Source organism: Apostichopus japonicus, chromosome 18 (assembly GCF_037975245.1).
Source record: "Apostichopus japonicus isolate 1M-3 chromosome 18, ASM3797524v1, whole genome shotgun sequence".
In the NCBI taxonomy this organism is placed as follows: domain Eukaryota; kingdom Metazoa; phylum Echinodermata; class Holothuroidea; order Aspidochirotida; family Stichopodidae; genus Apostichopus; species Apostichopus japonicus.
The window spans coordinates 7,645,344-7,670,863 of NC_092578.1; the positions used below are offsets into that span (position 1 = coordinate 7,645,344).

A 25,520-nucleotide genomic window follows, 5' to 3' on the forward strand; every position below is an offset into this window, starting at 1 on the left:
GGCTCAAACCCACCGGCCTCCCAGATGCAAGGTTTCATTACCTTTAATGCCACCTACCTTATGCACTCGACCGTAGTACTGGTTAATGAAGGAGCTATGATGACTAGACCTTGTTCATGTTTAGCTGCTCTTGTGAACGTTTCAAAAACACAATTGTGTAGACGTTCTGCAATTCTCTGAATACACAAAGTGTTAAAACAAGAAAAGCCTCTAATATCAAACCAGAGATACCCTCAATTGTCAAACCTTTTTGAATATTCAAGTAACGGAAAACCATTAACAGGCAACGTATCTTAATGATGCCCCAGCATGGTGTCTGGGTAATTTTCCTGAGATAAAAGCATTCGGCCTGACTAATAATAAATTATAATTAAAGCCATCATCGCTGTAATTATCCCTTAACGAGCTTTATAATGTGATAGGCTTAACGAAAAAAAAACATTTACTGGCACATCAGGGATTCTCAATTACTTTTCTATGAATGCCAGAGAGAAGAGAACATTTGGTTAGCGTATACAGCCAGAGAGAGCCAAATCTCACTAAATTTAGGTTGACCAATGGGCAGGGTAGGCATGTAGAATGATGCTCAAAGCTAAGAACGCTTTTTATAAGGATCCATATTCCAATTAATGCAAGATTTTGAGCTGAAATGTTTTGGTTTTTTTGCGGGCCATGTTTCGAGAGAAAAGCTTGGACTGGGGTTGGCTCATTAACCATTTATTGAGAACCCCTATCTCATCAGTGATGTTGATTAGTTTGGTATGGTTTATGAAAGTGATTAATTTATTAGTTGTCAGTGCAGACCTTATTCTTGTTTCAGTATGACCTTTCTTAACATAGCTTGTAGGAAATGCATAGGATAAGCAGAGATGTGGTACTGTGTTTAACGTTTAAACGGCGGTGGCAAACTTTACCCTTCGATCAGATATGTCCCTTCTTTCTCTTGAGAAGCATAATCTCCATCTCATGCTTTTCATTTTGGCTGTTGATGTTCTCTTTGCAGGCTAACCTTTCCAAGAGTGTGAGGGTCAAATTAAAAGAAATTGAGGACCAGTTAGAGAACGATCCATCCCTCTCTGAGGAAGAGAGGCAATCCAAGATAAAGTCGGAAAAAATCAAAATAGCCCTGGAGAAACTGAAAAAAGCAAATATCCAAAAGGTAAAGAGTGTGTTAATTTCCACTTTTCAGCAGGTATTTAAGTTGATATTGATAAAAAAAATTATTTTATAATACTAAAATCTCATATTAATGGAGCTGTCAGACAAGCCCAGTTTCATTTCAAAATATTGCGATAAAAGTAAAAAATTGTTAACATATTTATGTAATTGGTATTAACTGTGTTTGCAATGCCACTATAAAAAGTGTCCGAATGACGAAGTGTTGAGGACCTAATCAAGTTCTTTAATAACTTTATACTCAGTAATCTTCTTTTGGAGGACAAAGTTTAGTGTCTTATTTTGATCAACTGTGATCCTGTTTTGAGTTGAAATATTTATGCGCAGTTTCTTTATGTTTATCATATTTTTTTGAGTAACAGCAAAGTGACTAAATATTCCTTAAAATCTATTTCATAGCTAATAGTACGGGTGTTCACAGACGATGGAAGCTCAAAGACAGTGTTTCTGGACGAGACCATGTCATGTCGAGGAGTAACCTCAATGATGATAGAGAAAAACCACTTAGAGTATAAACCCATGTTAGCAATCCTTGAGCAGGTTCCCGATCTCTACATGGGTGAGTATGTGACACTTGAAACCCTTGTCAATATGTGACACTTGAAAACTGTTGAGAGTATAAACCCAAGTTAGCAATCCTTGAGCAGTTTCTTGATCTCTACGTGGGTGAGTATGTGACACTTGAAACCCTTGTAATTGACACTTTAAAACTATTTAGAGTATAAAGTTGAGCTAGCAACCCTTGAGCAGCTTCCTGATCTCTACATGGGTGAGTATGTGACACTTAAAACCCTTGTATGTGACACTTGAAAACTGTTGAGAGTGTAAACCCTGGTTATAGCAATCCTTGGGCAGTTTCTTGATCTCTACACGGGTGAGTATGTGACACTAGAAACCCTGTGAATATGTGACACTTGGAAATTGTTCAGAGTATAAACTTGAGTCAGCAATCCTTGAGCAGGTTCCCGATATCTACATGGGTGAGTATGTGACACATGAAACCCTTGTCTGTGACACTTGAAAACTGTTGAGAGTATAAACCCAAGTTAGCAATCCTTGAGCAGTTTCTTGATCTCTACATGGGTGAGTATGTGACACTTGAAACCCTTGTATGTGACATTTGAAACCTTGTGAATATGTGACACTTGAAACTGTTTAGAGTATAAACCTGAGTTAGCAATCCTTGAGCAGGTTCCCGATCTCTACATGGGTGAGTATGTGACACATGAAACCCTTGTCTGTGACACTTGAAAACTGTTGAGAGTATAAACCCAAGTTAGCAATCCTTGAGCAGTTTCTTGATCTCTACATGGGTGAGTATGTGACACTTGAAACCCTTGTATGTGACATTTGAAACCTTGTGAATATGTGACACTTGAAAACTGTTTAGAGTATAAACCTGAGCTAGCAATCCTTGAGCAGGTTCCCGATCTCTACATGGGTGAGTATGTGACACTTGAAACCCTTGTATGTGACACTTGAAAACTGTTTAGAGTAAAAACTTGAGCAAGCAATCCTTTAGCAGGTTCCTGAACTCCGGGTGAGTATGTGACACTTGAAACCCTTGTATGTGACACTTGAAAACTGTTTAGAGTATAAACCTGAGTTAGCAATCCCTGAGCAGGTTCCCGATCTCTACATGGGTGAATATGTGACACTTGAAACCCTTGTATGTGACACTTGAAAACTGTTTAGAGTAAAAACTTGAGCTAGCAATCCTTTAGCAGGTTCCTGAACTCCGGGTGAGTATGTGACACTTGAACACCGTTGTATGTGACACTTGAAACTTGAGTTCAAGCAGGATTCTTATCTTTACATGTGTTTGATTGCATGACACTTGGAAACCATTTATAGGCTAAAACTGACCATAGGAAACTATTTAGATTACACACCTGAGTTACCAATCCTCGAGCCGGTTCCTTTAAGTTGGTGAGTGTATGGCATTCAGGAATTATTGAGGATATAAACCTGACTTAGCAGTCCTTGAACAGGTGTCTTATCTTTAAATGAGTGCTTATCTGATCTTTGGGAACTATAAAGCTTACCAAACCTGAATCACCAATCCTTGAGCGGGTTGCATATCTTTACATGAGTAAGACATTTTAACTTACCATCCTGAGTTACAGATCCATGAAAATCCCTCGTAACTCATCTAGATGAATAGATTTAAGTTGTACTAATGCCGTAAGAAAATGGTTACGGAGAAAACCAACACATTCATCTTTTGTAATAATAAGCTGTATCGTTTTTCTTGATAATTGGATAAATTACAATCAGTCATTTTTGAAATTTTCAATTTTTTTTTGATTCATTCAGAGAGGATTGTTGAAGACCATGAGAATCTGGTCAATGATGTCTTGTTAAACTGGAAGAGAGAAACCACAAGCAGAATCCTCTTCTCTGAGAGGAAAGAAAAATATGGAATATTTAAGAACCCACAGGTACGTGATTCTAGAAATACCTGTACAAAAAAATTTAGTTATTCGCAAATGGATGGATTCCGTCTGCAAAGTAAATATTTAGTTAATACATGAAATACACTAACACGAGATGGTACGGTAACTTTGAAACCGTATCAAAGTGAACTCAATGTGTGGAAATTTTAACATATATCTAAATTTTAAGTTTGCATATGCTGGATATAAAGTGACCCTCTAGATAAATTTGACAATCAACAGCCAAAAATTACTCCATGTGAATAAAATGTTCTCACTGTACCCCATCACATAGCTCAAGATTAACCAACGGCACAGATACCAATTCCTATCAGTGCCACTAAACCATACTGCCATTGCCTATGCAAAATCACCTGTTACCGGCGGCAACAACTACTGTGCCACATCATGATAATCTCGATATATAAATATTGACTGATCGGATGGATGTCTGAGAATATGTTAGATCAAAGTGTGGAGTAAAAATGTGATATGTTCCCGTCATTCCTATATACTTGCGTTCTTTCTTTCACTTTGAGGGGAAAATGACCTTTTCAATTAGCCAAAATTGCCGTTGTTTCATTTTTGAAAGCTGAAAAACTGTTGTACGGTGGTGCCCTGCCATTTCAAAGAAACCCCAAGGCAATTTATAAACTTGCCGGCAAAAAAAAATGCTTTCTCCTTATCGATCGTTAATTTAAGCCCTGCATCAGGAGTAACTTAAAAATTACCTAGACTGATTGGCTTCGTTTTGTTAAGTGTCTTGTTGTTCTTGCAAGCTGCTGTGTCCCAAAATAAAAGATACCACAAAATATGTTGTTGATTATAGTTTAATGCCTTAACTATCACCCAATAAATGCTTTATACATATCTAGAATGGCTGTTTTTACTCTTCAGAACGAAAGGTAAAATACTCATAACCATTGATGCAGCATTCATTGAGCAGATGACTTAGGCTTATAGGCTATGATGGATGTAATGATCTATCAGGCACATATTAATATTACACCCATTTGGTTTTTAAAAAGAAGCACTCCATAAAATTTCCAGAGCATTACACTAGTCTCTGTTAATGAAAGAATTACGTCAGGAAATAGATAAATGGTACTAAGGTAGTCTTACTAACAGACTTGTACTCCCAATATTGCAACATTACAATTATTAGTGAATTACCCAGTGTAATATGTGCAAGCAAAAGGATCTAGCTGCTTATTGAGTATAGTTAGAGTAGAGTATCAATGCTAGAATACAAGTTCATGAAGGGAATTTACAACTTGCAGGACTGCTTAATACTAATGAGGCATATCCAAATTGCCTGAGTGAGAGTAAAAAGCCGTGAGTTTGAGTAGAGTAGGGTTATGTAGCGTAGAGTAGAATAGAGGAATCAATGCTAGATTACAAGTTCATGAAGGGAATTTACAACTCGCAGGACTGCTTAATACTAATTAGGCTTATCCAACTCTCGTTATTAATTTATGATCCTCTTCTCCCTGGTCAATGAACTCTCACAAATTCTGTGAGCGGTACACCAGGTGTGATTTCATTAATATAACCGGAACGATTTTACAAAGCTGAGTAGGGCAGCTCAAACTAGCCCTGTGCAAATTGAATTGTCCTTTTTTTGGGGGGTGGGGGGGGGTCAAATTTCATTTGCCACCCATCAACTTGTTGGGGTGAACACAGCAAATCCATTTGAAACTTGTCAGTTGCACAAGATTGTGACAATTAGCATATTAATTTTAGACAAATTTTGTTTAAATTTCATAGATGCCAGTAACAAAAAAAAATCAGTCAGTTGTCTTAGAAATATGGTATTCTGACTCTCACACCCTTTTAGCAGTACTCTTAACCTGTAACTGGCATTAACAAGTAAGGGAGCATTTATAAATCAGTTTCTTTTAACCGTGTCACAAATTAAGAGAGCATTTATACCTCACTATTTCTTTTAACCGTGTTACAATTAAGGGAGCATTTATACCTCACTATTTCCTTTTTAACCGTGTTACAATTAAGGGAGCATATATACCTCACTATTTCATTTTTAACCGTGTTACAATTAAGGGAGCATGTATACCTCACTATTTCATTTTTAACTGTGTTACAATTAAGGGAGCATTTCTACCTCAATGTTTCTTTACTCTGGTAGCACATAATTTTATGGGTTAAATGCAGAGGAAAGTAAAAGAACATTTATAAAGACGAACAGGGTACTCTCCTCTTCATTCCGTTTCTATCGATGTGCCTCTTTTATCTTGATATTTGCGAAGGCAAAGAGTCGTTGTATCCATAATTAGATTGAATATTATGGATGGAATGTCAATTCATATTCACATACACTGATACTGTTGCATGACACAGATATGCTTCTCAAAACCTTGAGTAGCCTTTTGAAAGTATACCGCATCTTGAGGAATTCTGAAGGTCCCCTTAGATTGTCCATTGCCTTTTTCCTCGTTAGAACTACTTGCTGTCGACCAGCTCGTCGCAAGCAGCTCAACAGTTCGCCGAGAAGTCCAAGGAGGTGCTGATAAAGGAATTCTTCTCAGACACAGGAAGCCAAATTCCCGAGGTCGATGGCGTCCTCTGGATGAAGGCGGAGGGCAAGAAGTCTTGGAAAAGATTTTATTTCATCTTAAGAGCATCTGGGCTCTATTTTTCACCGAAAGGAAAGTCAAAGGTCAGTATAAAAATGTGTATCAGATGATTATGTTCTTTTATACATGTGATTAATTTGTTTTGAAACCAGAAATGAAAAAGTCTAAATTTTGGTTCAAGGCTATGGATAAACATGTTTTAACACCTCAAAGAAAAGTGCATATTTGAATTTATTGCTCATTCATGCATGTATCATATTAATTAAAATGACCATTACATCTCAGTTTGAGGGAGCTAAAAGATGGCATCCGTGGAGTTATCGATCTCATCTCTTCTATGACGGGATAGATCTACACTGACCTTTGACTTCGACCCTTAACAACTACATAAGTACTATTTAAAACAAATTCCACATTATTCTCTACATATCTTGTGGTTTAATGACTTTTTCCAACATACTGCCAAGCAGAAAATGGCTGAAACATATTTGGGGGTATTTGACCTACGACATCACCAATCACCCAGGCACAAGTTTACAGTACATGGTCAGGAACCTTCCCACCAAGTGATCGGATTTACGGTCTAGGAGGAGTTCGCGACACTTTTTTCGGGATGTAGTCTTTTAAATACAGTCTAGAGTTTATATATATACCAGTACCTGACAAGACTGTATTAGTTAACTTCATTATCAGGATAGAAAAACAACGCATTACTTACTTAACCAGTAGTTAAATGATACATGAAATACCACTGTAGATATTAACCAACTTGATTGGTTAAAGACCAGCATTGTAATATACAGCTCACAAATCCTGCTGATTTGTTGTTGGAGTGCTGGCAATTTATGAAAAAGTGCAGTGACCAAGTTACACTTAACGTGGAGGAAAATGCAAAATTAGCACTAGATTGGTAAAACCTAACAAGTCTTTCAGAATTTTTTTTTTCTCTTTTATTACATAACCAAATATGCAGTACTAAACTGATTTTCTAAACCTTAATCCCTGATTGGATGTTATCTGGTTTGTCTTGTTATAACCAGGTTGGATCTGCAATTTTTAATACATTTTTATTGGGAACATGACTCTAAATTTTTGAAATAATTCAGCAGCCTGTGAAGCCTTAACTGCACCGATCCCTACATAAACCATAATAGACAGATGCTAAATATCTTAAGTAAACCTTTCTCGGTGATGTGTCTGGAGAGTTTGTTGTCAAAAGTTTAAAGTTATAGGGGTGAAGGTACTCTCAAGTGGAACATGCAGCTGAGGTGATTCGTATTTATAACTTACGTGTTTTTTTTACTGTCACTCTTTCGTTTTTTCTTTCAGTCTTCGAAAGATCTCGTTTGTCTGGTCGGTTTCGAGCACAATCACGTTTATCATGGTGTCAGCTGGAAGAAAAAATACAAGGCCCCTACAGATCACTGTTTTGCAATAAAGGTTGGTAAAAACCACTCATAGAGACAAACTAGAGGGGGTGGGAGGTCAGAGGGGCTACAGCCTCATACCCCATGGTCAATAACCCCTTATACTGGGGTAAAAGGGATAAATAGATTAAAGAGTTATGTATTATCGTCTCAAGAATATACTGAAAAGAGAAAGTGGGGAGGGCAGTGACATTGTCATCGGGAGCAACCCTGGATCTCAGAGCCCTCACAACAGTACTCAGTGAAAAATTTAGCATTTGCCAAGAAAAAGTTCAAATTAAGAAACAATATTTTGTAACTTTTAATTTATGAGATTTTGTATTTTTCTCTCTCTTTTATTCCCTCTTTTTTTTCAATCCCATTTCCAGCATCCTCAACTTCAACAAAAGTCCAAATATATTAAATATCTCTGCGCTGAGGATTATCGGTCCTGTCAACGATGGATAGCTGGAATCAGACTCGCAAAGGTATAGTTGTCCAGCAGCTGTCTGAGTTCATCTTTGACACTGTTAGATATTAAAATCTTATTATAATAAAGAATCGTTAGTTTGACCTGACAAGTTTCATTTCTAAGTAATCAAGAAAAAGTGAACAATTTCTAAACTTCTTACTTTGTTCTATTAATCTGTAAAAATATTCCCATTGACTGGCTTTCGTTTTGTTGAAACATATCCTGGGCAAGGCAACCCAGCAGTGTTGCACCCTTCACTTGGTATTATTAAGAGAACTGACTAGGTGAGGTGTCTTATCTTCATCCGTCGCATTCTTACTTTAAATTATATCGGTTAGGTTTGAAGCTTTCTTAAAGATGTCCCTTGCTCTCGATCTTTGAATCTGCTTCCCTCACATTAGGGAAATATGTCAAGATTTGGGTAGAAGAATTGATTGTTTGCAATGTTCTTAAATTCATATCAAGAAAACTCTATGACACCAGTGACATTGCAAAGTAACCGCCTTCAAAATTTCAGTGTGTTGAATACCAGTCTGGTATCAGTGGTGTTACTAGACCTGCACTTGTCAGTACTGAAAGAGGATGGTTTAGGCTATCAACATTACATATCAGCTTGTGTATAATAACAAATGTATAAGTGTAGGATGTGATATGTATAAAGAGTATTGTTAGTATCATGTGTTGAATACTATTGTTGTATCTGTGGTGTTACTAGACCTGCACTTGTCAGTACTGAAATAGGATGGTGTAGGCTATCAACATTACATATCAACTTGTGCATAATAATAAATGTATAAGTGTAGGATGTGATATGTATAGAGAGTATTGTTGGTATCAGTGTGTTGAACACCAGTGTTGTATCTGTGGTGTTACTAGACCTGCACTTGTCAGTACTGAAAGAGGATGGTGTAGGCTGTCAATATTACATATCAACTTGTGCATAATAACAAATGTATAAGTATAGGATGTGATATGTATAGAGAGTATTGTTGGTATCAGTGAGTTGAACACCAGTGTTGTATCTGTGGTGTTACTAGACCTGCTCTTGTCAGTACTGAAGAGAGGGGTAGGCTGTCAATATTACATATCAACTTGTGCATAATAACAAATGTATAAGTATAGGATGTGATATGTATAGAGAGTATTGTTGGTATCAGTGAGTTGAACACCAGTGTTGTATCTGTGGTGTTACTAGACCTGCACTTGTCAGTACTGAAAGAGGATGGTGTAGGCTATCAACATTACATATCAACTTGTGCATAATAATAAATGTATAAGTGTAGGATGTGATATGTATAGAGAGTATTGTTGGTATCAGTGTGTTGAACACCAGTGTTGTATCTGTGGTGTTACTAGACCTGCACTTGTCAGTACTGAAAGAGGATGGTGTAGGCTGTCAATATTACATATCAGCTTGTGTATAATAACAAATGTATAAGTGTAGGATGTGATATGTATAAAGAGTATTGTTAGTATCATGTGTTGAATACTATTGTTGTATCTGTGGTGTTACTAGACCTGCGCTTGTCAGTACTGAAATAGGATGGTGTAGGCTATCAACGTTACATATCAACTTGTGCATAATAATTAATGTATAAGTATAGGATGTGAAATGTATAGAGAGTATTGTTGGTATCAGTGTGTTGAACACCAGTGTTGTACCTGTGGTGTTACTATACATGCACTTGTCAGTAGTGAAAGAGGATGGTGTAGGCCGTCAATATTACATATCAACTTGTGCATAATAACAAATGTATAAGTATAGGATGTGATATGTATAGAGAGTATTGTTAGTATCATGTGTTGAATACTAGTGTTGTATCTGTGGTGTTACTAGACCTGCACTTGTCAGTACTGAAAGAGATGGTGTAGGCCGTCAATATTACATATCAACTTGTGCATAATAATAAATGTATAGGATGTGAAATGTATAGAAAGTATAGTTGGTAACATGAGTAGCAACAGTCTTTACATTCTTCCCCTTTATTCAGTATGGCAGGCAACTCTTACTGAATTATAACCAGACACAACAGGAACTGAGAGAGTACAAAGTGAGACACATATCGGAGACGTCCTCAATCACCAACGGAATGCCCGATACTATATCCCTATCCAGTATGCATTCGACAGTCAGTTCTCACAGCTCAAGTAGCGGCTCCTTACACGGTACGAAACCGCCTTCATTCTCATTAGGATTCGTTAAAGTTATGTTCTACCATAGCTTGTTACAATTTAGATTCAACTCTTGATTTATTTTTTATTTTTTTTATTAAACTCTCATTTTAGTACAAACAAAAATGACAATCAACATGTATCATCTTGCTTTGTAAACACAAAAATAAACTTAAACACATATAATCCCATGCAATGGGAAAGTATATCTTGTAATAATGTTCAATATTAATCCCCAATAAATTTACCCAAGGCTCCCAATATCGTTCCCAATAATTTTTCATATTTGAGCTAAATATGCATTTCTGTAAGCTAAAGTAACCTTTCAAAAAGCCAAGCAACACAAAAACAGATGTTTTTTTTCCTGTTTACAATTAAAAGTATAATATTTCAGTAGAATAATTAATTAAATTAAGGTTTTTTTGTTTTCAAACAGTGTATTTATATACATATCCAATCCCAATGAATGGTTTGACAAAGGAAATGTCACAACTTTAGCTACTTGCTACTGACAAACTGCCTTACACAAAAGCTCTAATGGCTGAAATAAACTTCTCACCTTCATTTTCCTTAATTAGTTAAATCTTTTTCTGTACAGGCTTTTGAGAAGTGCCGAAATATTGTTTGATGATAATAAGCAGTAAAACATGGCTTTACTAGTTAAGGAAATCATGCCGATTCCTTGAAAAATGATTAGTAACAGACTAACCATGTGTTCAAATTCTGGAGATCTATTGGCAGAAAATTGCTAGTGTTTTGGTTTTTCTTCTGCCAAATGGCAAAATCCAATGGCATTTAACCAATCAATAGCCTGAATTTTAAAGCCTGTTTCTTTGTAAATAACACCAATAATATGCAGTAAAATTTACACCAAGCATCAGTAGTACTATCCTCTTAGTCTGTAATAATAACAGCCTACAGGCTACGACTAGTTTTGACTTTATAGTAGGATGTCTTTACAGTGATAATTCATGCAATCTTAAGTTATCTTGTTTTGGGGTATATTTTCCCCTCTTTTGATACATGTATTTGATCTAAGCCTCTGTTAAATCTGATGCACAGAATAAAGTGAAATAATGAGAACCTATGGGTTTGGTGAAGCCTGGGAGAGATTAAACAAGTGAACATTTTGTAGATTAGAATCGTCTGATAATCCACGGAACCAACATTAATCAATGTGTGTGTGGGATCACGTCATTCCCATTAAAAACACATAGCAGCGACTACATGAAAATATTTGAATGTGTTTCACACTCATTGAAGACAAGTTGTTAAGAAAGCTTATGAAAACAAACAAGCTGTCTGTCTTGATGGTTGGAGAGAACAGTATAATTATTAGACAACATTTAATGATTAATATTTCACTAATAAGGCTTTTCAATTAGGGTACTAACTCTGTTTATGAAACGGTTGATATATTGAGGTGATTAACTTGTCGGTTGGAAGTGAGTTTATTGAGTAGTTAGCCATGGATGAAGCTATTAATCATTCATTGTAATAGGCTATGACACACTTCTGTATGGGCTATATTTGTGTCAGAGTCAAAACTGTTATGAGTTTATTATCATTTTCATTCCGTATCGCCTCAGGCATGTAGGTCGGTTGTCTGCCTCTCGCCCACACTAGCTGCCAATACTAGCTGGGATGACTTATTATGATGGTTTGGGAATAGGTTGTGTTTTGTTAACATTTTGGAATTTCTTGACCTAATATGACGGGGTCTCTCAATAACACTAGCTGCCATTACTGTGGGATGACTAAAAATGTTAGGGTTGGGTATAGTTTGTGTTTTGTTAACATTTGGGATTTCTTGACCTAATATATGACATGGTCTCTCGCCAGCACTAGCTGCCATTACTGTGGGATGACTTAAACGTTAGGGTTTGGGAATAGGTTGTGTTTTGTTAACATTTTGGGATTTCTTAATCTAGTATGACAGGGTCTCTTGCCAACGCTAGCTGTCTTACACTCTGTGATGAGTTTAAACAAGCCTAAGGTTTCCTATGTTACAAGCTTCATGTTCCCATGTCAACTTTATACAAAGGAAATTAAATCTGTTAACAGTCGGTAACTACGTAGTGTAAAAAGTCAAAGTGCAAAAGAGAAAAAAAGAAACTAGCAGAATTTGGACAATCCTTCATTAGTTTGAACATAGTCAGTGAAGTAGGATCCCAATAAAGGGCAGGGACACAGGCTTTTCAGGAGGGTTAAAACTCAGACGACCGAGGCTAGGCGGATATGAAATGCGGAACGTGCCGTATAACAACTTTATTAAGGGTGCGGGCCTCTTTGCGTGCACAAACTAGACTGACATATATCAAGTTAAACTATACAGAACTATACAACATTATGTGATGCAATTAACTAAACATAGCGCACGTGCAGATTACATTATAATAACACTGAAAAAATAAAACTTAAAGATAACAAACAACAACAACACATTTATAGTAACAATGGTGTGTGTGATATCATATTTGCTAATCTCAGCAATTGAAAAGCAGCAGGTATCATTTTAACAATGGTGTTATATAGGTGTTACATCAATGTTACAACGGTGTTACATACAGTAGGTAGTTTTCAACATATCTACGTGGAGCCAGAACCCAAGCGGTCGACCTCAGCTGGCAACCAATTTGACAATCCTTCGATTTACTTCTCTATAATTTGGGAAACCTTTCCAGATTTAGACTTTTAATCACCCATTCCTAAACGTAAATCCTTCGTCCTTGCAGACAGCAGATCCAGTGGTCGTTCATCACTATCGATCTATCAGCCCACTCAAGTCTTACCGTTACAGGCGAACGCACCGATCAGGAGAGGCACGGTCGGAAATATGTTTGCCAACGCCTGGAAGAAAGGTCTGGAAACTGACGGTAAAGGTTCCAATGCGGTAAGTAATTGGGGGATAATAATAGGGAAGAAGTGTTTTGAAGGAGGTGGGAAAAGGGAAAATTGTAAATCAGTGTGTTTCAGAGCAAGGCATTACATGGATTATTGCTATGGATGGATTTGTTGATCAATTAGCTCATGAGGCGGTGTCCGAAGATTGAAGACGGAAGAAGACTTTTCCAGAGGTGCTCTCTAGATTATTTGGGGGGGGGGGGGCGAGGGGGGGGTATTGTGAGAATACAACTGAAAGTAGTCGATTAACATTTTTCTCTTTGAAGGGACTTCATCTGCAAAATGCGTCACACTTAAGACTTGTTTCAACTATTAAGCAGTTGAAATTCGTCGAAATTACAGCACTGGAATATGAAAAGCTATATAAATAAGAGTACTGGGGAGGCTATATTGCACAATGGCTCTTTAGCTAAGTATGTTAATCAAAAATCGCAAGAGCTGGAAAACAAAATTTTGGGGAAAATGCACTAAATAAAAGAACATTAGGAAATCATGTTTTTCCACAAATCAAATGCAGAGGGCTTACCATTGACCATAAATATTGAGGGAATTTTTGCTTCATAATGTGCTGGAAAGTTATCGGTGAAAAAGATTCAAGACCTTTTATTCATTCTGTGCAAAAAAAGGGTAACATTGCTAAAAGAAAGAAAAAACAACACTGACAGATTGCACATGCTTTCTATATACTCATCTCCATGGCAACCAAGCTCAGGTTAAAAAATAATATCAACAGTTTCACATTATGATGGTTAGTAACCAAATATGATATGAAGTAGTTTCCATTTATGTGGAAGCATGTTTTTTATTTCAAACTTATAAAAAAAAAGTACAGGTACCCACACCACCAACCCTCCCCCACCCTTCCCCCCCCCAGCCTCCGTTCAAAGATTTCTCTTCATATATCTCATCTGCAGGAGTCTTTACTTTATTACTGTAGGTCAGGTAGCTGGCTGCTTTTGTTGAAATTGAAAATTGAAACCCTCAAAGTTTAGAATAAAAGAGGGTTTGGTTTGTTACCACTGCCAGTTATAAAGGGTCTATAAAATTGACCTCAGAATTTTCAAGAAAATGCTAAAAAGGTCATGTTGCATTTCACATAAAAAAAAAATTCAAAGCACTTTAGTTGTAAGGATTTCTGTGACAGTTTGATATTAGCATTTATGTTCCCATTGCATTCATGGTTTTGACAGAGAAGCTTAGCATTCACATTGTTGTGATAGTGTTTAGTTAAGTTAAGTTTAGTTTAGAATCAAAATTAAGAAAAAACTGTTAGCAAACTGCTTATCCACTAGAGAGGCTGTGTAAGAGAATGTGTAAAAGTAACTTGTCCTGACGTTTTGATCCTAGCAGGATCTTCTTCAGAGGCTAAAAGTTTAGTTTAGTTTAGTATAGTAGAAGAAAGGGATTAGGAAGGACACTCAAGACTCTATCAAGGGACCAATATAGGAGAGAAAAACACTAAAGGAGAGAAAAAATGGCAGAAGACATGAAAAATCAAACCCGATTACAATTTGTCACAGACCGTGCAAGACAAGTTATTTCCTAAACTGAATTTCAGTAAGATCAACCGATATTCTTCAACTTATAGTAGTTCATGTCACACCGGCAGCAGAAGGAGAGCCAAATTGATAGAGAAGTGGGACCTCTATCCGCCAACAGTTTATAACAAAACTTATTCAAATTTATTCAATTTATTCAAATTTATTCAATTTATAAAACGTGAAAAAGAAGAAAGGGGAAAACATGATACAGTCTGTACTCTAAACTGAAGTACTGTCACAGTTCACAGAGAAGTAATCACCTTAAACAGGCTAAATATGCAAGTCGAAATGTTTGAATATATTATTAGTGCCTTCCATATATATTTTGGGGGTTGCCAAAGGTGAAGAGTGGATAAAGTTGTTGACAGTGGCTGTTCGCTTTCCATCATACGTCTACAAACAGTTGTTTTCCCTTACCTTTTTAAAACTCAACTTTATTATTGGTAATTTTGACAATTATTTCCCTGCAAGAAAATAAGAGTTGTAACCTCCATTTTGTCGATGAGGTTAGATAGTTGACATTTCATATTTTCATTGTAATAAATAGACAATTGTTAAAAGAATGGATAGAGTAAATCCCAAGCCCTCCCCCCTACATAAAGATATATATTTTGTTTGTTTTATATTTTAGTTTATTTATATTTTTAATTGAGTAATAGCTAGTTTCTTTCAAACATGTGACAGAAATTTGACATTGAGAGGCAAATTTATTGAGGAGCAGTGCTTTTGTTTAGGTTTCTTAAAATAAGTAAAATAGAATTCTTAGAATAGAAGTACATATTTCTGAACGTTAAATACAACCTTGGTTAAACATTATTACTTATACATCCATTATGTTTTCTTTGCTTGTATGTAGATCACATTAAAGTGAACCTGTATGAAATGTCATTCCTCTGGCTAAGTCCTTCCGACCAGCCTCAGTAAATGCCAGAGTTTTTTTATCCTTCCGAGTGGTTTTGTACATCAGTGCTTTTATGTGGGTGGACAAGGAAGACACTACATTTACAACAAAAAACTGCCAAAGTAGGATTTAATTTACAGGTGTGATCTCATTTGTTCAGTCCCAAGTTATAAAATTTTCAAGCCAGGGTCGATGTTACGTGAAATACGCAGCTTTTTTCTGTTGCAAGAAAGTAGCATGGCTATAACATTCCACAGTACTGGAGTACAGTTCCCAATGTCCCACTTTTGCAGATCTAATTGTGTTTCGTTATTAAGAGCTCACATGAAGAGATAAATGTTCAAGGTAAATTGCATTTTTTGGGTGAAATAATGAGTTTTTCACTCAATATTTTTTTGCCAGGACCAGTTCCACTACTATCTTGTTTTTGTTCCTCTCTAATAACATCTTAATTGTGTTTTAGCTTTCATTTCAAATGTTTGTGCAGATTTTTCTGTAATTTTCAACTCACTGGATATTGCGCAAGCATGTTCGATGCCTGCGAGCCATAACGAGGATAATGTATTGGTTTACGGTGACTGTTTTAAGATCGTTTGCCATATTAAACCATATGTAAACAACAGAGCTCTTATTTAATTACAGCGTAAACAGATAATGTTTTTAGTTTGTGAAAAAGTGAAAACATCTGGATACGAAGTCTGACATTTCAAAATGTTGTTCATCTTAGAAATTGACCGCTAGGGTAACAATGGTTGAATTAATATTTATGTTTACTGCAAAACTACCAGGAAGGGCTGAAACATCTAATAGTTTCTACTGTTATTCTATTGTTATATATCTATTGTCATGACATAGTCTAGTTGTTACCTTTTGTGGTGAGGCAAGATTGTCCCAAGACAAATTTCACCAAACATGTAATAATCCCACATGATGATACCAGCTAATTTGCATACCATCAAGGGGTTCAAAGGTCATCTCAGCTGCTGGGGTAGCTTAATGAACGGCCAGTAAGATATTCTCGATATAAGGAGAATTATCCCACATTATCAAGTTATTGCCGACTAATACAAGAATGAAGCTAGAGGGTCACCTGGTCTAGATGTAAGCTTAAAACTACAAATAAGATTTTCTCATGTCCTCGAGCTAATTAGCACACAAGTAGGACAATGAAAGAACTCCTAAGCTGGTTGTTTGGTCATAACGTACTCCATACAAGAAAAAAGAAAGCAAAACAGACTAAAAACTTCCTATCCCTTCATTTGCTTCATTGGCCTCATTTACACCAAATTTCTCACAAGATAGCCTTGATAGGTGATATTTTTTATATCATTTTGCTCCAAAAGAAAGGAAAAGAAGTAAAAACTCCCATCCATTCTGAATAGAACAACAAGGTACCGAAAGGAATCTTCCCGCATTTTTGTCTTTAACTCGCTTCATTTTCATTTGCGTTTTATCGTATTTCATTTTTTGACCTATTTTACATTATTTCCATACATGTATTATCGTCACATGCGTCAGTATCGAAAAGCTTAATCATTTTTGCCGACCGTCACAATTGCTTTCCCCTTCCCTCGGCTTTATTCCATTATGATTTGCAGTCTAGCACACATGCATATTAATTATCTTTGTAGACAAATTCCAACGGTAATTTCATCCAATCGCCAACGTCGAACGAGGTATGCACTGAATTCTCTCAGATACGGTCACGCATTGCTCTGTGTCAATGTATTACATATTTTCTCCTCATCTTCTGAATATTGCTCTCTTGCTCGGGGATATGCATGCATGCATCCTTCGTGGGAGTTTGATATGTTTTTTTGGCCGTCTACTTTATTCATTTTGTTTTCACATACTGTAGTGTAGGTTGAACATTACAATCTTTAATCATGTTGTTGATATTTTGCATGGTCACCTCTTGTTTTGTGCATGAAGTATTAAAGTACTTGATCCTTTTCTGTTGTTTTAAGATGTTTATTACTCTTAGTCATTTATTTTCATTTTTACAAGCCTACAGCAAAAACTTTCACTGGCACTTGCCTGTATAGTATATTCCCATATTGTGTTCAGGGATATTTATTGCAAAGGGATATTTATTGCAGAGATATACCCTCACTTGCTCCTCACCTCACCAATCCCTTCTGTTGGGAGATATTTTAAGAGACACCTCACAGATGTAAAAGTCCTTACCCTACCATCCAAAATTGGTGGGATATGCATTTCTATGAAATGAAAAAAACTTTTTTTCTTTTACACAATCAAACAGTAACATGTTTCTATTGTTATACAGCCTGTGATGTAATGTGTGGCTCACATGAGGCTTAAATTAAACTTGACTTTGTCTGGCCATGGCAAAGATTAAAAGAAGTTTGTTAGTTCTTGTAAGCTTGTATTTGTTAAATTATGCTGATTTCCTGTTAAACCAACTTGAAGTCAGGGCAAACAGACCATTGGTCCATGGCACCCAGTTGTGACGATCTCTTACATAGTGTACTTTCTCGTCATTTTAAAAGCACTGATATTAACAGTATGAGCTGGATTAATATTCTGTGTGTTTCTATCAGATAAAGGTTAGGAACTGTTCACACTGTCAGTAGATGTGCTTTGAAGCATGATTTCAGAGGACAGTAAAGAGTGGTATTATCATTAGAATCGGATACAGGTTAGGAACTATGTTCATACTGTCACTAGGATTGCTTCAAAGCAGGTTATAAGAGTACAGTGTATAATGGTATTAGCATTAGAATCAGATAAAGATTAGGAACTGTTCACACTGTCAGTAGATGTGCTTTGAAGCATGATTTGAGAGGACAGTATAGAGAGGTATAAGCATCAGATGAAGGTTAGGAACTGTTCATACTGTCAGTATGAATCCTCCCAAGCACTTTATGAGAGGATAGTACAGAGTGGCTCAAGCATTAGAAAGTGTCCCAACTAGCTAATTTGTGGGGTGTCCCAATTGCATATTCATGACTGCTTGTAGACATGTTGCTGACATTGCAAAAGCAATGGCAGGAATTTTGTGAAAAGTCTTTTTTTGTTGTTAAATTATTCTTTAAATTTTCATAAAACCTCTCGATGAAAGTCATCTTTTTGTTGACTTTGCAGGAAGTTTTGATGCTTGTTATGCATGAGACCAAACATCAGACTTTCACTTTTATACAGCACATAGAAAATATTACTTCCCGCTGTGTAAGATAATGTTTTGGGCTTCAGCCACCGGTGATCAGTGTCATTCAGGCTTGATGAGATGGGTGTTGTGGGTGTGCGGGGGGAGGGAGGTAGGGGAGCTAGAATCCTGTTCCCAGGTTCAACTGTGACAGCTGTAGGAAAATATGAGATTAAAACAACAATGTAATCCCATTCTCATAATACACTTTTAAGGATATAGTTTGTCTTCAACAAAAGTAGGCCAAGGCCACCAAGGCCATTATTGACTATGACTATGGCCTGGCTCTTTACACCACTGATCTCAGTATTAAAAGTGTCTTAACTCAACGCAAGTATCAAAAGTGTCTTAACTCAATGTAAGTATCAAAAGTGTCTTAATTCAACACAAGTACCAAAAGTGTCTTAATTCAACGCAAGCATTGTGAGAAACTGGCTATACAGTATATCACAAAGACACTGCATATTATGGGTAAGGGATGTATTTTTACATTATATGTACTATGTATTAAGGCTGATAAATCCGCAGGTCTTGTTTCACCATTTTCTTACTACAATGTATTCGATGCCCTCATAATTACTTCTTTTTTAACTACCTGTCAGATAAAATGCATTTTACGCAAAGTCGACTTTCAGTTTTTTGTTTCCACCGCGGATATTTGGCAAACATTTGAAAAGATGTGTCCTGTATAATTGAGTATTAATGATGGTAGCATGAAGAACATCTGATACTTTCATTCATACTCATTCATACTACCACATACCGACTCCCTAATACAACTTGACACATTAAAATAAGAAAGTATGCTTCAAGAAATAATAAAAGTGCATTTTATCTCACAAGTGTTCACAATTTTTAAAGATATGTTGTAAAGCCCAGATATGACATAAACCCTTTAGAGGCAAAGATTGTTGTCACAGTACCTTTGTTTGCACATATTGTTATAAAACTGATTATCCTTGGTTTCTACGTCAGCTGATTGGGCAGGCAGTATTGTCGCAGATCATTCTGCATAGTTGGATCGAGCCGAGCAACGATGAGTTATTTTCCTGACTTTAACCAGGAAATGAAGGCAAATTGTTCAAAACAATTTACATTTCGGATTGAGGGACTTTAGTCGTGACTCGTCGATTGAAGCACTGCCGATTGGATATAGAAATTTTTCGAAAATGTAAAGAAATTGTCTGACAGTTTGATTTACGTTTAGCAATCCCTAGCCATGCAACGCTTCACCTTTGTTTAAACTTTTTACAAGAAAGATCTTCTGTATTTTTGCAGTTGCAACCCTTATTTGTCTCTAATCATTTCAGTCTTTTTTTTATTATTGTCAAGTGCTGCATTCCCCCTCCTTCCATTTAAAAACTATCGTCATATTTTACGTTGCAAATTGTATGTAGTTAGTTTCAATACACAATGCATCTGCCAACTGTCTCCTTTTGTTCTTTGCAAATTTATGCATTATTCTCCAATCTTTTCTTTTCATACATGAACAATTATTTGATGTAGGACATGCGGCTCCTCCCTGCGATACTACCATAAATATTTGCAAAATTTTTGTGGCGCCAAAAAAAAACAAGAAACGAAAGTTGATTTTTCATAAAAACCTATTGACGCATTCACTTCTATGTTACGTATAAAGTGTCATTTTCAATATAGAAATCGAGCACCACAAATTCACACACAAATGCATGAATATCCATCTTGTCATTTTCCTGTTTGTTTTAGTTTGTAACCATCAAAATTTGGTTGATTTTTTAAATATTTTTCCAATTGTTTTTTTCTCCGAGTACCATTTCATGCTTTCCGATTTTAATAGGCAAAGGAAGGGCTTAACACAACTACCTCATGTATACAATTATTGTTGACAGTATTCAACTTCTTTTATACTTTTCACAGAATGTGAGTTTTGAATGGTGAGGTTTTTGCATGCCTTTTTTAATTAAAATGTTGAAATGATTTAACCCTGCCTGGTATTTTTGATCATCAACACCATTATTTGAGATTGCCATGTATCTACAGTATAGTGAGCCAAAACACACACACATAACATGCTTGTTCTCATGCCAGTTCATTTCAGTTTGTGGCTGTGTTTGTGCTCCTTCCATAACGGACAGGAGAAATGAAAGCCAAAAAGTGATTCATCTTCTATTTTTAATACGCACGTCAAATTCACTCTTGCATAGAAAAGTGAATCAGTTTCTCTTCCTTTGCTTTTCGACAGAACACCGAACTGCACAGACCTGCGATCGTCACGCCGACCAAGTCGAAGAGACCAAGTCAGACGCTGAACGAGTTTGAAGTCCAGAGGGCGCTGCAAGAGCTCGACATGGAATTAGATATGAGTAATGACAAGGTAATAAAAGAGCCACACCGTCCCTACAAGCTTCAAAGTTCAACGCCAGAATCCTTGGCAAATCTGTTCATACCTCCGTCGCCCAAAGGGTCCCGCCATTCTGGGGCTTCCCTCTCGGACAAGTCGTCCCTCTCTGTCACTCCCAAAGTAGGACAGAGCCCTCGTTCCTCTACATGTAGTTCTAACGCGAGAGGCAGCCCCGCTTCCTCAGTGTCGTCGGCATCCAGTGTTCACCTCCTTCAGTCCAGACAGGCACAGATAAACTCACCTCCACCCTCTCAGAATCAGCCTCTCTCTACTAATGTTAGTAATGCCAGCAATGGTCACCCACACGGCAATCTAACCCTTCAGCTGCACCGACATTCGGCAGCATCCCCGCCCTCTAGTCCCAGAGAACATTCCCCCCGGGGCTCCCCCACTCTCCAATCACCGTCTGGCCACAGCCGATCCAAGAGACCCATTCCCGTGCAACCGCCTACCGCTCCTCCTTCCTATAGGAACTCACAAAGCCCAGTAGACGCACCACCCCCCAACTTTGAGCATCTCATTGACGAGAGTAACACGCAGTACCACCTAGTGAACCCCGAGCCATTCAGAAAGCCCCCATCGCCATTGACTTCGTCTGGCGTAACTACGAACGAAGGGAACATATCTCCGAGTTCCCCTCTCACTCCCACACCGAAACGGAATTCCTTGGGTAGCCCCAGTCGACACGTGCCCCCGCCCCCACCAGTTCGTAGCCCGACTACCAGGCTGAGTAGGTTGTCTGGCACGGAGGACCAGTTTACGTTCGGGAACCTGGGCGCCAGGCAAGAACCGCCCAAGCGGGTACAATTCAGAGACAGCTACGATGAGATCCCCAAGGGGTCCTTCGATTACGATTCCGAGGGCTCTTCGTTATCCTCCTCTTCCCCAAACACTTCGAGTGCTTCGTACGGGAGGCCAAACTTCATCCAGAGCCTAGCCGAACAACAGAACAGCGGTTACGATATGTGTAAAAGGCAAAGCTATTCTAGATTGCAGCGTAGTCCTTTAAACGAATCCCAACAGACGGTTCCTCCTCCTCCGATTGATGGCCAATATGTTATACCCCCTCCTCCCAGTACTTCAGCACCTCATGCCAGAATGAATTACCAACAACTGTCATCATTCCCGCCTCCTCCACCAGAAGTAGAAAGTCCTTATGACCAAACGACACACTTCCCACCTCCTCCACCCCCACCTCCACCTCCCCCTCCCCCTCCGGGGTCAAAAAGTCATTACAGCCGGACTTTTGTGTCCTCGTCAGTGCCCTCATTTGGAGATCAAAACAATCACCATCAAAATGTTGTTTTGCCACCTCCACTGATCCTGATGAGGAACAACTATGACACTCTGGCCAGGACCAGTTTTACAGATGATATCCATGCATCTCCACAGTCACTTGCAATGCCCAGACAGCCCTCACCCACCCATGTAGCCCCTAACTTCCTCAATGAACTGAGTGATGCTCTGGTGAAACCAAGGAGCCCAAATCGCTACAGTACCCCTCCTCCTCCTCAGCAGTCCCCTCAAGCTCCTCATACTGACCCTGGGAGACCCCCGGTCATGCCCAAACCACCAACAAAATCCAAGCCAACTGTAGGTCAGCCACCTCATAGTTCACCCAAGAGGTCGCCTCATCCACACATGGGTGTGCCTGGGATGCATGGCCCTTCATCCCCGTACAGTCCTTCCAACAGTAGTGTATTTCAATATCCTCCAGGGAATGGCCCACCCACCAAAAAGTCTCCAAATCCTCATGCAGGACCCCATCGTCAATCTCTTCCAAGTGGTATGCCCCCGGCCAGTCAGACGAGGGGGTACCATTCTCATTCATTACCCAATAGCCCGCCAAACACTGTGGGACCACCTAACCTCAGGTCTCCCGGTCAGTCTGGTCCCCCCCCTGTGCAACCAAAGCCAAATAAGCATAGGCATAGCCGAGGGCCAAAACCCCCGGCACCTCCCAGGGTTGATGTGCCTAGAAGGCTGAGTGATCATGTGTAATAAGCATCGGCATTGCCGAGGGCCAAAACCCCCGGCACCTCCCAGGGTTGATGTGCCTAGAAGGCTGAGTGATCATGTGTAATAAGCATCGGCATTGCCAAGGGCCAAAACCCCCGGCACCTCCCAGGGTTGATGTGCCTAGAAGGCTGAGTGAACATGTGTAATAAGCAAAGGCATAGCCGAGGGCCAAAACCCCCGGCACCTCCCAGGTTTGATGTGCCTAGAAGGCTGAGTGATCATGTGTAATAAGCATAGGCATAGCCGAGGGCCAAAAGCCCCGGCACCTCCCAGGGTTGATGTGCCTAGAAGGCTGAGTGATCATGTGTACCATAAGCTGCTATCTGTGAACATTACATCCTTGTTCAATACTGACATGATAACCAGACACATCTGTTAAATACTAGAGAAGGGCCTCTGCACACTTTATGCGATGTGTATCCAACAGGCAACTTCAAGTAAAATTTCTACTGCAAAAGTACTTCTTTATCAAGAATAAACATGAGGTTTAATGAATGGAATTTTATATCAAATTTTGAGGTAAAATCTCTCAGAATGAACAGGTGGAACCAGGTCAAATGTGACCTCGGCATTTACAATAAAAGTCGAGGTTATGTCAGTACATGCAATTTGTTATTTTTATGCATCACTACTGTGTTATAATAATAAGAATCAGGTTTGATCCTGTCAAAGTTAAACCAGGTACTATGTAACAGCATTTTAAGTGACTCATATTGTATAATCATAAGCATCCTCAAGGTTCCAATAGAAAGGTCATGTGTGTGTAATGGTATCTACCATTGGGTTCTAATCTTTTTCTATATTGTAATATGTGACACATATTTGCAATGGGAAATTTCTGCATCGTTTGGACAACATCACATCCACATAGCCTTTTGTATGGTGAAGATATGATTTCTTCAAATTTGGTGATATTTTGTGAATGCAATACTTGAGATGATTTGAAAAGTTACTTCAAAATGATCGTTTTTATAGGTCTGGAATTTAAAAAAAAAAGAGAAATTCCCTTTCCATTTCCTGAAGGGCATAGAGCTTTTTGCTATCTGTTATAAAAAGAGGAGAAAAAATTGTGTTATGAATGAAATGATCAATTTTGGCTGGTCTTGAATCTCATTCATTAATTCAAAACCCTAAGAGAGAGACAAAGAAAAAGGAAATTGGAGATGCATCTTGTAATTAATGTAAATAATTTCAAACTGATTATAATGGTGTATAAAACATGAATATTGCCTTCAGCAATGCTTGCCGACATTTTTTATACAAATTCTGTACATAGGGTGTCCCTGAGTGTTTCACCCCTTTTTTTTAAATATTATTATTATAAGGTCAAAATATAATTCTTATTAGAGTAGTGCAAAGTCTTCATGTAAAACCAGCTATTTCAGTTAAAGAAAAGTTAAAGTCTTGCTACATGCCAGCTTTGGTTTGGTTTTTGCTCAGTCTGTTGGAGTGGAGATTTTATTTTTAGAAAGGTTTGATGAGTTTAATGTCAGTTATATGTTCTTCTTTTTTTTTGGGGGGGGGGGGGGTATTAGCATATATATATATCTTCATTTTATTTTAAGGGTTTAAATTGACTTCAGTAAGAAACAAATAAGAAAACAAAACAAATGTACCAAGCACTTATTTCAACAGTAGTGAGAATATTTCTTGCTTTAGGATATTGATCAACTGGGACGTCAAATTATTGTGTTTTTAGGATAAAGACAAATGATACAGTTGAACTATTGCTTGTTGTCGCTTTTCAAAAGGTTTCCTGGCTTTCCTCTTTAGATGCCATCATGTAAAGATGCCATCATGTAAACATGCCATCATGTATAGATGCCACCATGTAAAGATGGCATCATGTAAAGATGCCGTCATGTAAACATGCCGTCATGTAAAGTGCATCTGTTGTGAGTTAAGCCATATTCGACTAGCATGTTTTACTTATCTTCCTTTTTTAAAAGTCTCACAGATGTTGCAATCATAGCCAAAGGCAAGACTAATTTGACACCTACACCAGCCTGTATTCGCAGAATAATAATAATTTTTGTTAGCAACTTTTTACCAAACTATTCCAGAAACCTTTAACAACTTATCCCAGAACGCAATGATATTAGCTTTAAATCGCAGTACAAACAATTGCAACATATCAACATCGTCCAATGTGAATTACCACTAGAACATGAGCTCGATGAAGGCTTTGCCAGTAGATCGCTTGTTTTTGTACAATAATAAGAGTCAATATTATCACAATGTGCACCTGGATTCAACAATCAGCCTCCATATTAGAATATTGTAACGGGGAATTTTTTATTAATGTTCACAAGTTTATGTAACAGTTTTAAGGTATTGTGAAGTTTGTTGCATAT

General features: G+C 37.8%; 1 protein-coding gene across 12 annotated transcripts in view; it reads left to right on the forward strand.

Annotated features, from left to right (window-relative positions):
* LOC139959008 (ras-associated and pleckstrin homology domains-containing protein 1-like) overlaps positions 1-25,520 on the forward strand; it is an 84,410-nt gene that overhangs the window by 53,551 nt on the left and 5,339 nt on the right. For 8 of the 12 annotated variants that reach the window (XM_071956490.1, XM_071956492.1, XM_071956498.1 and 5 more), the window contains 10 exons: positions 1,004-1,159; positions 1,576-1,735; positions 3,493-3,617; positions 6,070-6,288; positions 7,535-7,645; positions 8,001-8,099; positions 10,075-10,249; positions 12,991-13,148; positions 17,233-17,277; positions 20,989-21,120. In XM_071956490.1, the coding sequence (XP_071812591.1) occupies positions 1,004-1,159; positions 1,576-1,735; positions 3,493-3,617; positions 6,070-6,288; positions 7,535-7,645; positions 8,001-8,099; positions 10,075-10,249; positions 12,991-13,148; positions 17,233-17,277; positions 20,989-21,120 (1,380 nt within the window). Of the gene's footprint in view, positions 1-1,003; positions 1,160-1,575; positions 1,736-3,492; positions 3,618-6,069; positions 6,289-7,534; positions 7,646-8,000; positions 8,100-10,074; positions 10,250-12,990; positions 13,149-16,944; positions 16,993-17,232; positions 17,278-20,663; positions 20,681-20,988; positions 21,121-25,520 lie in introns of those variants that run through there. The other 4 variants (XM_071956499.1, XM_071956501.1, XM_071956500.1 and 1 more) reach the window with 4 other exon arrangements.